Genomic DNA, 12293 nt, shown 5'->3' with positions numbered 1-12293 from the left:
GCCGCTATGATGCAAACGTAGTAGGCTCAACTTAAATGTAGCTTTAAAAAATATCACTATTAGTGATTCAACAATCTGTCCAGTTGGCTGTTAGTAATTTCTTATGATTATACCATATATAGGTGACATGTAGAATATCACTTCATTAAATGATCCTGTGTCAAATATTATTTTAATTAGTTAGTCTTATTCTAAATCTAATCTATGTCTATATATGTCCTATGATCAAGCCGGATGGTGTTAAATATCTTAGTCTACGCACTTCACTATTACGTCGTACATTTAGCTGACTAACGAGCACATTTTAGTGCACCAAACTTCTTTTAAAGTACTGAACATACACCCACATCTATTTCGTTTAGTTAGGATTTTAATTCCTACATTTAATCGTCATTAAGATTCAAAGGGTCTCTAGTTTTATTATTTCATTAGAGAAAAAAGCTTTTCGAGGAAGTGTATTTTTATTCCGGCCGCTATGATGCAAACAGAGTAGGCTCAACTTAAATGCTGTTTTAAAAAAATATCACTCTTAGTGATTCAACAATCTGTCCAGTTGGCTATTAGTAATTTCTTATGATTATACCATATATAGGTGACATGTAGAATATCACTTCATTAAATGATCTCCTGTGTCAAATATTATTTTAATTAGTTAGTCTTATTCTAAAATAATCTATGTCTATATGTGTCCTATGATCAAGTCGGATGGTGTTAAATGTCTTAGTCTACGCACTTCACTATTACGTCGTACATTTAGCTGACTAGCGAGCACATTTTAGTGCACCAAACTTCTTTTAAAGTACTGAACATACACCCACATCTATTTCGTTTAGTTAGGATTTTAATTCCTACATTTAATCGTCATTAAGATTCAAAGGGTCTCTAGTTTTATTATTTCATTAGAGAAAAAAGCTTTTCGAGGAAGTGTATTTTTATTCCGGCCGCTATGATGCAAACAGAGTAGGCTCAACTTAAATGCTGTTTTAAAAAAATATCACTCTTAGTGATTCAACAATCTGTCCAGTTGGCTATTAGTAATTTCTTATGATTATACCATATATAGGTGACATGTAGAATATCACTTCATTAAATGATCTCCTGTGTCAAATATTATTTTAATTAGTTAGTCTTATTCTAAAATAATCTATGTCTATATGTGTCCTATGATCAAGTCGGATGGTGTTAAATGTCTTAGTCTACGCACTTCACTATTACGTCGTACATTTAGCTGACTAGCGAGCACATTTTAGTGCACCAAACTTCTTTTAAAGTACTTAACATACACCCACATCTATTTCGTTTAGTTAGGATTTTAAATCCTACATTTAATCGTCATTAAGATTCAAAGAGTATCTACTTTTATTATTTCATTAGAGAAAAAAGCTTTTCGAGGAATTGTATTTTTATTCCGGCCGCTATGATGCAAACATAGTAGGCTCAACTTAAATGTACCTTAAAAAATATCACTCTTAGTGATTCAACAATCTGTCCAGTTGGCTATTAGTAATTTCTTATGGTTATACCATATATAGGTGACATGTAGAATATCACTTCATTAAATGATCTCCTGTGTCAAATATTATTTTAATTAGTTAGTCTTATTCTAAATCTAATCTAAGTCTATATATGTCCTATGATCAAGTCGCATGGTGTTAAATGTCTTAGTCTACGCACTTCACTATTACGTCGTACATTTAGCTGTCTAGCGAGCACATTTTAGTGCACCAAACTTCTTTTAAAGTACTTAACATACACCCATATCTATTTCGTTTAGTTAGGATTTTAATTCCTACATTTAATCGTTATTAAGATTTAAAGTGTATCTAGTTTTATTATTTCATTAGAGGAAAAAGCTTTTCGAGGAAGTGTATTTTTATTCTGGCCGCTATGATACAAACATAGTAGTCTCAACTTAAATATAGTTTTCTTTTTCGTTATTATTACTTTTATTGCGTCAACAATCTGCCTAGTGTGTAATAAGAATTTTAAATTATTATATTATATACATGACACGATCTCCTGTGTTAAATATTTTCTTAATTAGTTAGACCTATTTTAAATGCTATTTTAACGTCTATATATGTCCTGTAACCAGATCGGTGTTAAACGTTTTAGTCCACGCACTAAACTATCACATCGTACATTCAGCTGCACTAACACTCTTTTAAAGTACTTTTGATGTTGAACAATGGCTATGTTTGACGTGCAAGCAGTACCCCATAGTTGGATTCCATATAACCAAAAAAAATATTAAATATTGATTCGTATACCACAAAAGTGGTACTTGAGTACAGACTCATACAGCAATACCTTATTATCTAATGATTACTTAGATTTGCGCCCGATAGGCCCATACATTTGATATAGTTTAAGCCCAAGTTGTTTGTCTAAATTCGGAAAAAACAAGACTCGTCTGTCCTCTTTGTTTGTAAAATATTTAGATTTTAAAAATCAGCCTTTGGTTTAATTTTATAGTAAACAGAGAACAGCCAAGAGAAATTGTTCTTGCTTAAGGACTGATAGTAATTCATATGATCCTGGATTTCATGTTAAATTGAAAAAGCTTTTACCCCACACGCACCTTCAACTACTCAAATCACACCTCACAGATAAACATTTTAGTTTGAAACAGAGTGACGAATACACTGACCCCCATCCAATATATACCGGTATTTCGCGGGGCAGTGTTCTTCATCCACTGTTATGTCTATTGTATTCAGCTGACCCACCAACCTCAAAAAATACTATTGTTGCAACATATGCTGACGATACAGCAGTTTTATCATCACACGAGGATCCAATATCAGCCACAATAAACCTCCTATTTCATCTTAACAAAGTCGAATTGTGGGTGAAAACATGGGGTATCAGAGCGAATGATATAAAATTTAGCCATATTCACCCTTAGTAGGAGAACTTGTTGCTCAATAAAAATAAATAATTATAAACTTCCGCAGCCAGACAACGTTAAATATCTGGGAATGCATTTTGATCGACGTTTGACATGGAAAAACATATAGTGACAAAACGCAAACAGCTTGGGCTTCAAATAAACCAAATGTATTGGCTGATAAGGCGTAAAACTCAATTATCATTAGTTGATAAGGTTTTGTTGTATAAGTCAATACTTAGGCCCATTTGGATCTATGATATTGAACTGTGAGGTACTACTAGCAAATCTAACATAGATATCCTCCAAAGTGTTGCGAGTGATCGTCGACGTCCAATATTACATGTCCAATAAACTGATTCGGCGCGATATCCCCTTAAAACCCTTAACAGGTGTTATTGGAAGTGTTATATAATAATCTCTAGAATAAATTAGAATAATCTTTAGAATAAGTTAGGAGATACTTTAGAATAAGTTAGAATAATATCTAGAATAAGATTTAGATTATAAGTTTATACAGCAGATCATTTACTGAAGCGATCTTCTGGATGTCAGTAGAATTATATTGTATAACGGAAATCATATTATAATACTTATTTCCCTCTTAAGAGATAATAAAAAATGTTACTGAAAGTTTGGTATATCATTGTACTGGAGATGATTCTACAGTTTATTAAGACCTTTGTGCAAATTTTAGCAGTATTACCTCCACATTATTTTCACGTTTCATTAGTAAATGGATTTCTTAACAAAGCACTAACCAAATATTGTAGGTAATAAATATGTTATTTTCTTCATCAAGAGTTAAAATTCCTCGTTTGTATCCTCACTGCGTCAAGTGTTAAAATTAATGTATGTAAAGATTATTAGTCATTATAAAACAGTTTATAAAATTTTAATTAATCATTTGTTGATGAGTTTTTAGTCCCCATGTGGGACATAAGGTAAAATAGAAAGCCATAGATTAACGAAAGTCAAAGAACACAAACTAACTATGAGCTTTATGTAAATTGGAAATTCTAGCGTGTTACATAAAATTTTACGCACAGGAAAATAATAAATATAAATAAAGATGGAATAGTGGAAAATATAAATAAGAAACGATGCAAATTTATTAAATGAGTAGGTAAAGAAATTATTATTTTGTCAAATAAGTCTGGTTTTTTCTTATATTTATTGTTCTTCAATATATATTTTAAGCGAAAAATATGCATAAAAATGAAAATGATATTCATACATTAACGAATTCATGAAAGTATGAAGATAAAATGAAACTAACTACATAACTACATAGTTTGCCCAGGTGAGACACATGGAACAAATAGAATTTCTGATGAATATTAATATGTTTATTACTTAGAAATTATATTACAATTTATTATTTGAACTTATTATCAACTATTTTTGTTATTTATTATATAGAATTATGTTTTGAGATATCATTAGTACAATTAATGATTATGAACACATTGGTTTAATACAGTTTTTATATTGTAATAAATAAAGTCCCTAGTAGCCGGCTCGATGGAGCAGTGGTAAAAGCAACAGGGCGGCCTTTCGCTGTTGTAATAGTCGCGGGTTTGAATCCTGTTGGGCCATGGTCATTATGTTTGTGATTGTCTTTAGACAAGAGTGAAAAATTCGACAAAGAAAATGATTTCAGTCAACCCACTAACCAGAGGTTAAGACCGGATGTCTTCTGGGGATGATCTCCCAAGTTGGTCACTCGCCAGTCGGTAGGCTTAATGCTGGGGACCGTGGTTGGAAACCCACGTTAGACACTAATAAATCCTAGCAGGTAAAAAGGATGCTCTAAAGTATATTTGAAAAAAGTGCCTAATTTTCTTCGTGATTGTTTTAATTAACATTATAAAGTCACTTTTTCTTCTCGTTCTTGTGGCGTATATTTATGAGTATATCCATAATAAAATTTGGACGTCTACAAAACACAGTGGTTAAAACGAATCTAAGCTAAACATCACATAACCAATATGGCGTGCAATCACAATGGCAGCGGGACTTGTGCCCCACCTTAGTGGCAAATCAAAATGGTAGCAGGACTTTTTACCCATCCTATACTTATACATTGATGCTACTTTTATTTGATTTGATTATGCATATATTTTAATATACAGACATTTCTTACTGTAATTAGTTTTAGTAATATTGTCATATCATTTTTAAGTTATTCTCTTTGAAGTATTATGATAAACACGATTAACTTAACATAATATGGTCCAATTTGAGCGACAATTAAGATGTGATAATATGAAAACATTTTTAAGCTATATTTTTTTATTTAAACTTTCCAAACTTTATATAAACCAATATGTATAATTTATATTTATTCCTTCTTGTTGTGGGAAGGATAAGAAAAACCTATCTACAAATCGCACTTATCCTATACCCAAATTATTTTCAGTAACGAGACGGCGTATAACAAGAAACAACCAATAAGAGAAACAAGAGATAAATCGCAGCGAAATGCATTTCCGACGGCTGCTTTTCGAGGCCGGTTCACCCGTGCCGCCGCCACCGTCGTCCGATTGTGCGGAAGTTTTTTCGCGGTGCAGCCAAATTAAAATATACATCATCGGGGCCCCGGGTCCCACCAAACCAGGACCGTTTTTCGTTGGCGATATTAAAGCATATAAATTCGTCCCGTTAGATTTGCGGCCTGATGGTGGCGGTGGCGGCGGGCGACCCTGCGAAGCCGGCCTGCCAAGCCGTTACCGTCGATGCAAAATTCGACCATAAATATTTTTCGCCTTTCCCCGTTTCGGGCGATTTTTTTTTGACCCCAGCCCCTCCTCTCACTCTTCTCTCCGTCGCGTCGGTTTATCGAAATCTGAACGGATTTCCCCGATGTTTCTTCAGATTTTTCGTCTTACGATTCTTTTTTATTAATCTCTTAAGTATTATTTTATGTTTTCCTTTATGCAATATAACAAATGGGCTGAAAAGTCCAATGCTAAACTTAAATATTACGTGTTCCACGGGGATGGACAGGATATTAGGTTATGTAAGGGATGCTCAGAAGCGCCATGGAAGTGGTACTGTTACAAGGGGTAGAGAGGAACGAGAAAGTGGCATCGTCGTGGTGGTCTTTTATAGCCGGGAACCGCATGGTACTAATCCACCAGCGTTGCCAACCTTTGAATTTAATATAGATGTAATCGTGGTGGCCTAAAGAGTTGTAGCGGTAGCGACTCACTCCCCTTTTAGTGTAGCTGCCGTGGAACGTACCTCCATGTGGTCTTGCAGGTTCTTGAGCACATCCGCAATCACGCAATCAATCGCCCAGAGACTGCTTATGAGATGGGGATCCAACCTTAGTCAGAAGTTTTTCGGGATCAGCTTCCATCGAAGGACTATCAGGACGTAGTTCGTCTTGGGGCGTTCCGATTTGTTTAATGGTACCTATAAGTGTGGTGCCTTACGTGTCCGGTTTCGTGGTGCAAAGGTGTTTATGCGTTGATGTCATACATGATGGGTTTCTGTAGTCCTCGTCCATCACGCTAGTCCCGTGGGATAATGTCGACCACGTGATGGTGATGGGTTCCTCGCGCTATCCTTCCATGAACTTGCCGAGCACTGTCGAGTGGATCCTATTGCGCTGGTTTATTCGATGGGTATTTCAATCGTCTTATCGGTCGGAATGTGTGACCGTCGGCTCGATGGGTTATCGAAACACTCACTACTATTTTTGTGGAGGGAATTCGCACGAATAGAAATCAATGGCTGAATAAAAATTTGTTTCTTTCGATGGTACATGTGTTCGACGGAATGAAGGACAGGATATTAGGTTATGTAAAGGAGGCACAGAAGCGCTATTGAAGTGTTACTGTTACAAGGGGTAGAGAGAAAAGAGAAGGGGACGTCGTCGTGGACCATTCCACCAGCGTTGTCATCTTTTCAACTTAATATAGATGTAATAGTGGTGACCTAAAGAGTTGTAGCGGTCGCTACATATTCACCGCTTTTCCAGCTAGTACTAACCTTCGATAGAAAGCTGTTCAAATATCATAAAATTCTACTCATAATTTTGTGAGTTATTGTGTTAAGAGTGACACTACTTTTGTTATTTTCGAAACAATGGATCAAAAACAATTTCGTGTTTTAATTTTACACTGCTTCTTGATGGGAGAAAATACCGTTACGGCGAAGCAACGGCTCCAAAAGTGTTCTAAGGACTCCACTCCATCAGAATCAACAATAAAACGTTGGTTTGCTGACTTCAAACGATTTCGTTGAGACACAGATGATGCAGAACGCAGTGGATGTCTAAATCTGGTTGTAATACCAGAAAACATCAAAATAATCCACAAAACAAGAACGTGTTGATGATTCTGAGCAGTGTTCGGTCAATTTTTGCGTCAATATGTGACAATGGATGAAACATGCACTCATCACTTCACTCCGGAATCAAAACGAGCGTCATCTGGTGAAAGGTTATGGGCTCGGTACTCTAGAGTGTGCGTGGTGTAATGTTCATCCACTATCTTAAGAAAGGAAATACCATCAACATTGAATATTATAATAGAGTTTCCGAAATTGCAAAGAAACGACCGCATATGGTAAAAAAACATTTTGTTTCATCAAGACAACGCAAATTTTATCGGATTTAACATAAAACTTATTGAACAGCTTGTTACTTACACCTTATATGTATCATCAATTGAATATTTGTGTTAGATTGTTCAACTGTTGTAATAAATAAAGTATTTATTTATTTATTTTTTCAGTTACAGGTGAAGAAGTTTTTGAACAGGTTGCGTTTGGTGGCGTATTGCAGCTTGGCAAGGTGGCTCGGAGAGTCAGTGCCCAGAAGTTTGTTGGTTTGGACGTGGGTAGTTAATGATACAAGAGGCCCGATGGTAAGTACGATGATTTGTTAGTGATGTCGCGATAAGGATCTCGTGAACACGCTGCTCCCCGTACATGTTTTAATACCAGATCATTTAAATAAGAGTCGAGAATTAACACGAAATGGGTTTAAATGGGTTAGAGAAGTGTATGGATAAGTATTTGATTTATTTATTAGACTGTTTTCTTAATGAGTCTTTATTAATGTTAGGTAATGTTTTTATGCAAATATTTTCGTGTAATCGTTTGCTAGGTTGTTGTTCTACCCACCCAGTTGTACCCACATGTTTCAGTAAATATTGTTCGAGTAAGAGAAATTGATCTTCGATAGTTTCTGAGTAAATAAGAGTATTAAATTCAAGACTTACTTAATTTTTTTTTATTAATACATTATTACCCGTTGGTTACCGAACAACCTACAACTTGATTTTATAATAATAGAATAATACTGATTTTATATCTAGGAAAACCTTTCGATCATTATTTATATTAGTATATATATAGTCAATTCAAAATAGCAGTGACACGAGTGTCAATATGTGTCTGTCTAAAGTTGTAAATTCGTTTTACAGTCAGACAATATTATCCTTGTCATTTTATTCTATTTAAAAAGAGATAGAATGCTGTTAGAGAAGTTCGAACATGTAACGGAATTAGCCTGCAAAAATTGTCCGTTTGCCAAACGTCTGAAAATTCTTCAAGATATTGTAATTACGGGTTATAAACCGACAAACATTGTTTTAACGCTTTGTTTTAATAAATTTGAAATCGCCGCGGTTTTTATTGAGAATATTTTTTGCGTCTTGCAACTGCACTGTATATTAGTACGGACACACTCACTAACATATCTTAAGAAATAAAAAACATTATAACCTGAAATTCGCCAAAAAGAAACAGTGTTTATGCGAAACAGGTGACGAATGAAGATCAACTTTGCTGTTTCAGAGACCAAATATACGAAATGTATAAAACAGTAAGTAGGTTTTTCAATCGAAACATAATTTAATACGATTTATTCAGAGAAAATTGTTAGTCTGGATAGTATCCATAAAAATCCAAAAGATATACAGCTATTTGGGAGATGCAGAACATCCGTTCATTCATTGTTGGACAATATAGGATTTAAGTGGTGTAAAGATAACCCACGAGTTGATAATACAGTTACAATAGATATTCCGGTCGAGGGGGATATTCAAACCAGAACTGTCTCGATTTATGGAAAGAGGCATTGTTGATAATAGCATCTTCGGTTTGTGTGAGCTCGATCAGACACATTGAAGAAGAAATGGTAGAATCTTGAGCAAGTTTTTCATAGATTGGAAATAAATGGCTTAGTTATTCACTTGATTAATGTTTCTGAAAGGGAGAGTGAAAAACTAACTGTTTTGCAGATATGGCAAATGCATTAAGGAGGATGCAGTGATTAAATGTAGTTTTATCAAGAAAGAAGTTTACAGATAGTAACAGGACAAACTAAAGAGAAATATTGTAATATCATAACGACTTTACAAGGATACATTGCATCGAAAGAAACAAGAACTAAGCGTAAAACACAAATATGCGCTCTAATGAAAGTAAAAAGCATTACTCAGATATACAATTGTTAATTGTGTGGATTGGGCCTTCGGGGGATACCACCACATACAAAAACGCGCCTAGAACCCTACCAATAGTAGTGCGGAAACTAACCTATAAATTATTGCGGCTGTAAAATTAATTGTAGTTTTATGTTCTTCTATAATAAATGCATTTGATGTACTATGATGTTAAAACAAATTATATTTAATAAAATATTTGTTCAATTATTTTATTTTTATTAAAATGTTGTTATATGTCAGAGCCAAAATGTACTAAAACTCAGAGTTGATGCGGCAACATTGCGACGTTTTGACAGTTCTCCCGTGTCACTGCTATTTTGAATTGACTTTAGTTACAATATTCGCAATGACGTTTTTTCTATTGAATACACTTCACTGCACTACAAGATCAAGGGGTTTGACCGTTTTGAGTCAGTTTCTTGCTCGAGTGACATTTAGGAGGTACAATACTCGGAGAATAACATGAGGGTGAAGTTCATATCCCTTTATATTTCTACTGATTTCCTTACAGTCAACGTCCGTACATCTACGATACTATTTAGGACTTTGTTCTGAAAAATTTATAATTTCTTATTATTTCACAGAACATCTACATAACTGGATTTCGTAGGCCTATATAGGTTTTAAAACTTCCTCGTACGACATCAGCTTATTGTGTACGGATAATTGAGATTTCCTTCCATTGTACCAATATATTTTCTTCTATTTCAATGCTAGTTATTTTTATTATTTTTGGATTCTAAATTGATTCATGCATTATGTATTTTTCGCCATAGAGGTGATATTTATTATATTGTGTAAATGAAATGTATAAGCCTTTTTGGTATGAAGGATATTGGTATGATATATATCGCCTAAGCTTCTTTTAATCTATCTGAAAGAAATTGATATTTATAATGATCGGCTCCTCAACAGAAGAAGTTACTTTCACAGATCTTTCCTTTCCGTTACAAGCATTGGACTTAATAAATATAATTTAATAAAGTAATAATAATTTATTAATTATTCAATTATGTTGAATATACGTATATATATATATATATATATAATACGTAATATACATTCGGTTGTTATATATATTATACGGTTATATATGTTACATTTATATTTTTCGAATAATTTCATACATTGTTATCAAAAGAAAGAATAACAAAATAATATAACAGAAAGAGATATTTTACGTAATATTTTATTATAGTGTTTTATTTTGTATTTTCTATTCATCGTTTTTGAATATATATATATATATATATATATATATATATATATATATATATATATATATATATATATTTATATTATTATTATATTATAATACTATGTATTACTCGCACAATATAACCTGGTCTTCTATAAAAAACGACAAATCGACGTACTTCTTAGTCGTTGTCTCGTGTGGACTTGCTTATGAATGTCTGAATTGTAGTAATATTATTTGTGAATATCGATTGTACGTACGTCCGTCAGTTCATCTCTGATAATCTTCTGAATAGCACTGTTTATACAAATTTCCATGTTATAACCTTTATGGATTGTCTTCCATACAGGTTATACTGCCACGTTTTGGTGTCCCCAAATACCCATATCCGTGTCTAACGAATTGAGATACTTTATTCAGTTTAGGTAGCCATACTAAGACATGACATGACTAAGTTAAGATATATGTTCTCATATTCAAGGCAATAAACATTTTGAAAACTTCAATCTACATTTGGTGCCCTTGGGTTTTACTTTAATTTCTGAAATAATGTTAAGAAACGCTATGAGTAACTAAGAAATGGCTGTCAAACCAACGTCAACCTGTTTTTTTTTTTGATGCGTTGTTTCTTTTCTTGATAAACAATTTAATTCGGGTTAATTGAAATAAATCAAGAGATAACATGAACAAATAAGGAATACGAATATCAATTTTATAAGAATGAAAACACTAAACACTACTAAATCATGCTAACGTGGAAGCAATACAACGGCTGGACAGCGCGCAGGATGTCAGGAGATTGAAGCCAACCAAACCATACGAACTTATATAACCTTATACTTTATACCTTATACCGTATACTTTTAGTGTAAATTATAGCTATAAGTTATTGTAATTTTATAATTGAGGAATACATATTGATGTATTTTCTCGCACTCGTCTTGCTTGTGAATTAATCCAAGTACAAATGAAATGTATTAATAAATTAATTTATAATTAATATTGTACTAAGCGTATCTAATAAAGATGTTATAAAAAAATTCTCTGAAGAGTAAGTGCAAGGTAGCTTTGCTGGCTTATACATTTTAGCAGGGGGTAGAGCTAGTCCGAGGGGGTCTTGGATTTCGGGGAGCTTTATGCTTGAGCTTTTGTGTTTCTTATTTTGAATAATATCCGACAAGTAGCCCAGGAAAACTTCCTATGGTGAGATAAATCACTTCTAAAATATACAGAGTTCGCACCTAGATGACAGAGTAGTCATTTCAGCTTCATAATACAAACTCGCGACCGGTCTGGTATAAAAGGCACCTAAAGCCGATCTGATAGCTGAATTTCGGATAGAATCCAGCAGTTTGAAGTAAGTTGGAGGAGCATATATAAAACATTGGCTTCCATATTCCAGTTTAGACAGTGGGAAAGGAATAGGAAGAGAACATAACAAATGCTGGCAGGACGATATAACAAATGCTATTGTAATCACTAAACATTCTTTTTGTCGACTCTTCTTTTATTGTAATAGTTCTCTAACTTCACCTAATTAGTTCTAATAATTCTCTAACTAAGCAGAACCGTTTGTTGTTAAGTTATTAGATTTCATACATAGAATTAAAAAGTTACAAAGAAAATACAATATTTACAATAATAGAAAGTACAATGTTTGGATATATTTTTAAGTTAATTTAATAGTTGTTTTTTAATATTTTTAAACGTGAACTATAGGTTTATTAGTTACTTTCTGTGG

At 33.5% G+C, this 12293-nt stretch overlaps 1 protein-coding gene across 5 annotated transcripts in view; it reads left to right on the top strand.

The window, feature by feature from the left end:
• The window catches only part of LOC143204137 (protein bric-a-brac 1), a 979343-nt gene that overhangs the window by 193472 nt on the left and 773578 nt on the right, over window positions 1–12293 (top strand). For all 5 annotated transcript variants that reach the window (XM_076416604.1, XM_076416602.1, XM_076416603.1 and 2 more), the window contains exon 5: window positions 7636–7767. In XM_076416604.1, the coding sequence (XP_076272719.1) occupies window positions 7765–7767 (3 nt within the window). In that variant the 5' untranslated portion in view covers window positions 7636–7764. The remainder of the gene's footprint in view (window positions 1–7635; window positions 7768–12293) is intronic.

This window comes from Rhynchophorus ferrugineus, unplaced genomic scaffold (assembly GCF_030347505.1).
Source record: "Rhynchophorus ferrugineus isolate W39M unplaced genomic scaffold, kcgeb_rfMv2 rfM10, whole genome shotgun sequence".
Taxonomy (NCBI): Eukaryota; Metazoa; Arthropoda; class Insecta; order Coleoptera; family Curculionidae; genus Rhynchophorus; species Rhynchophorus ferrugineus.
The sequence above is the reverse complement of the archived record's forward strand: the minus strand, read 5'-3'. Positions and strand labels throughout refer to the sequence as shown.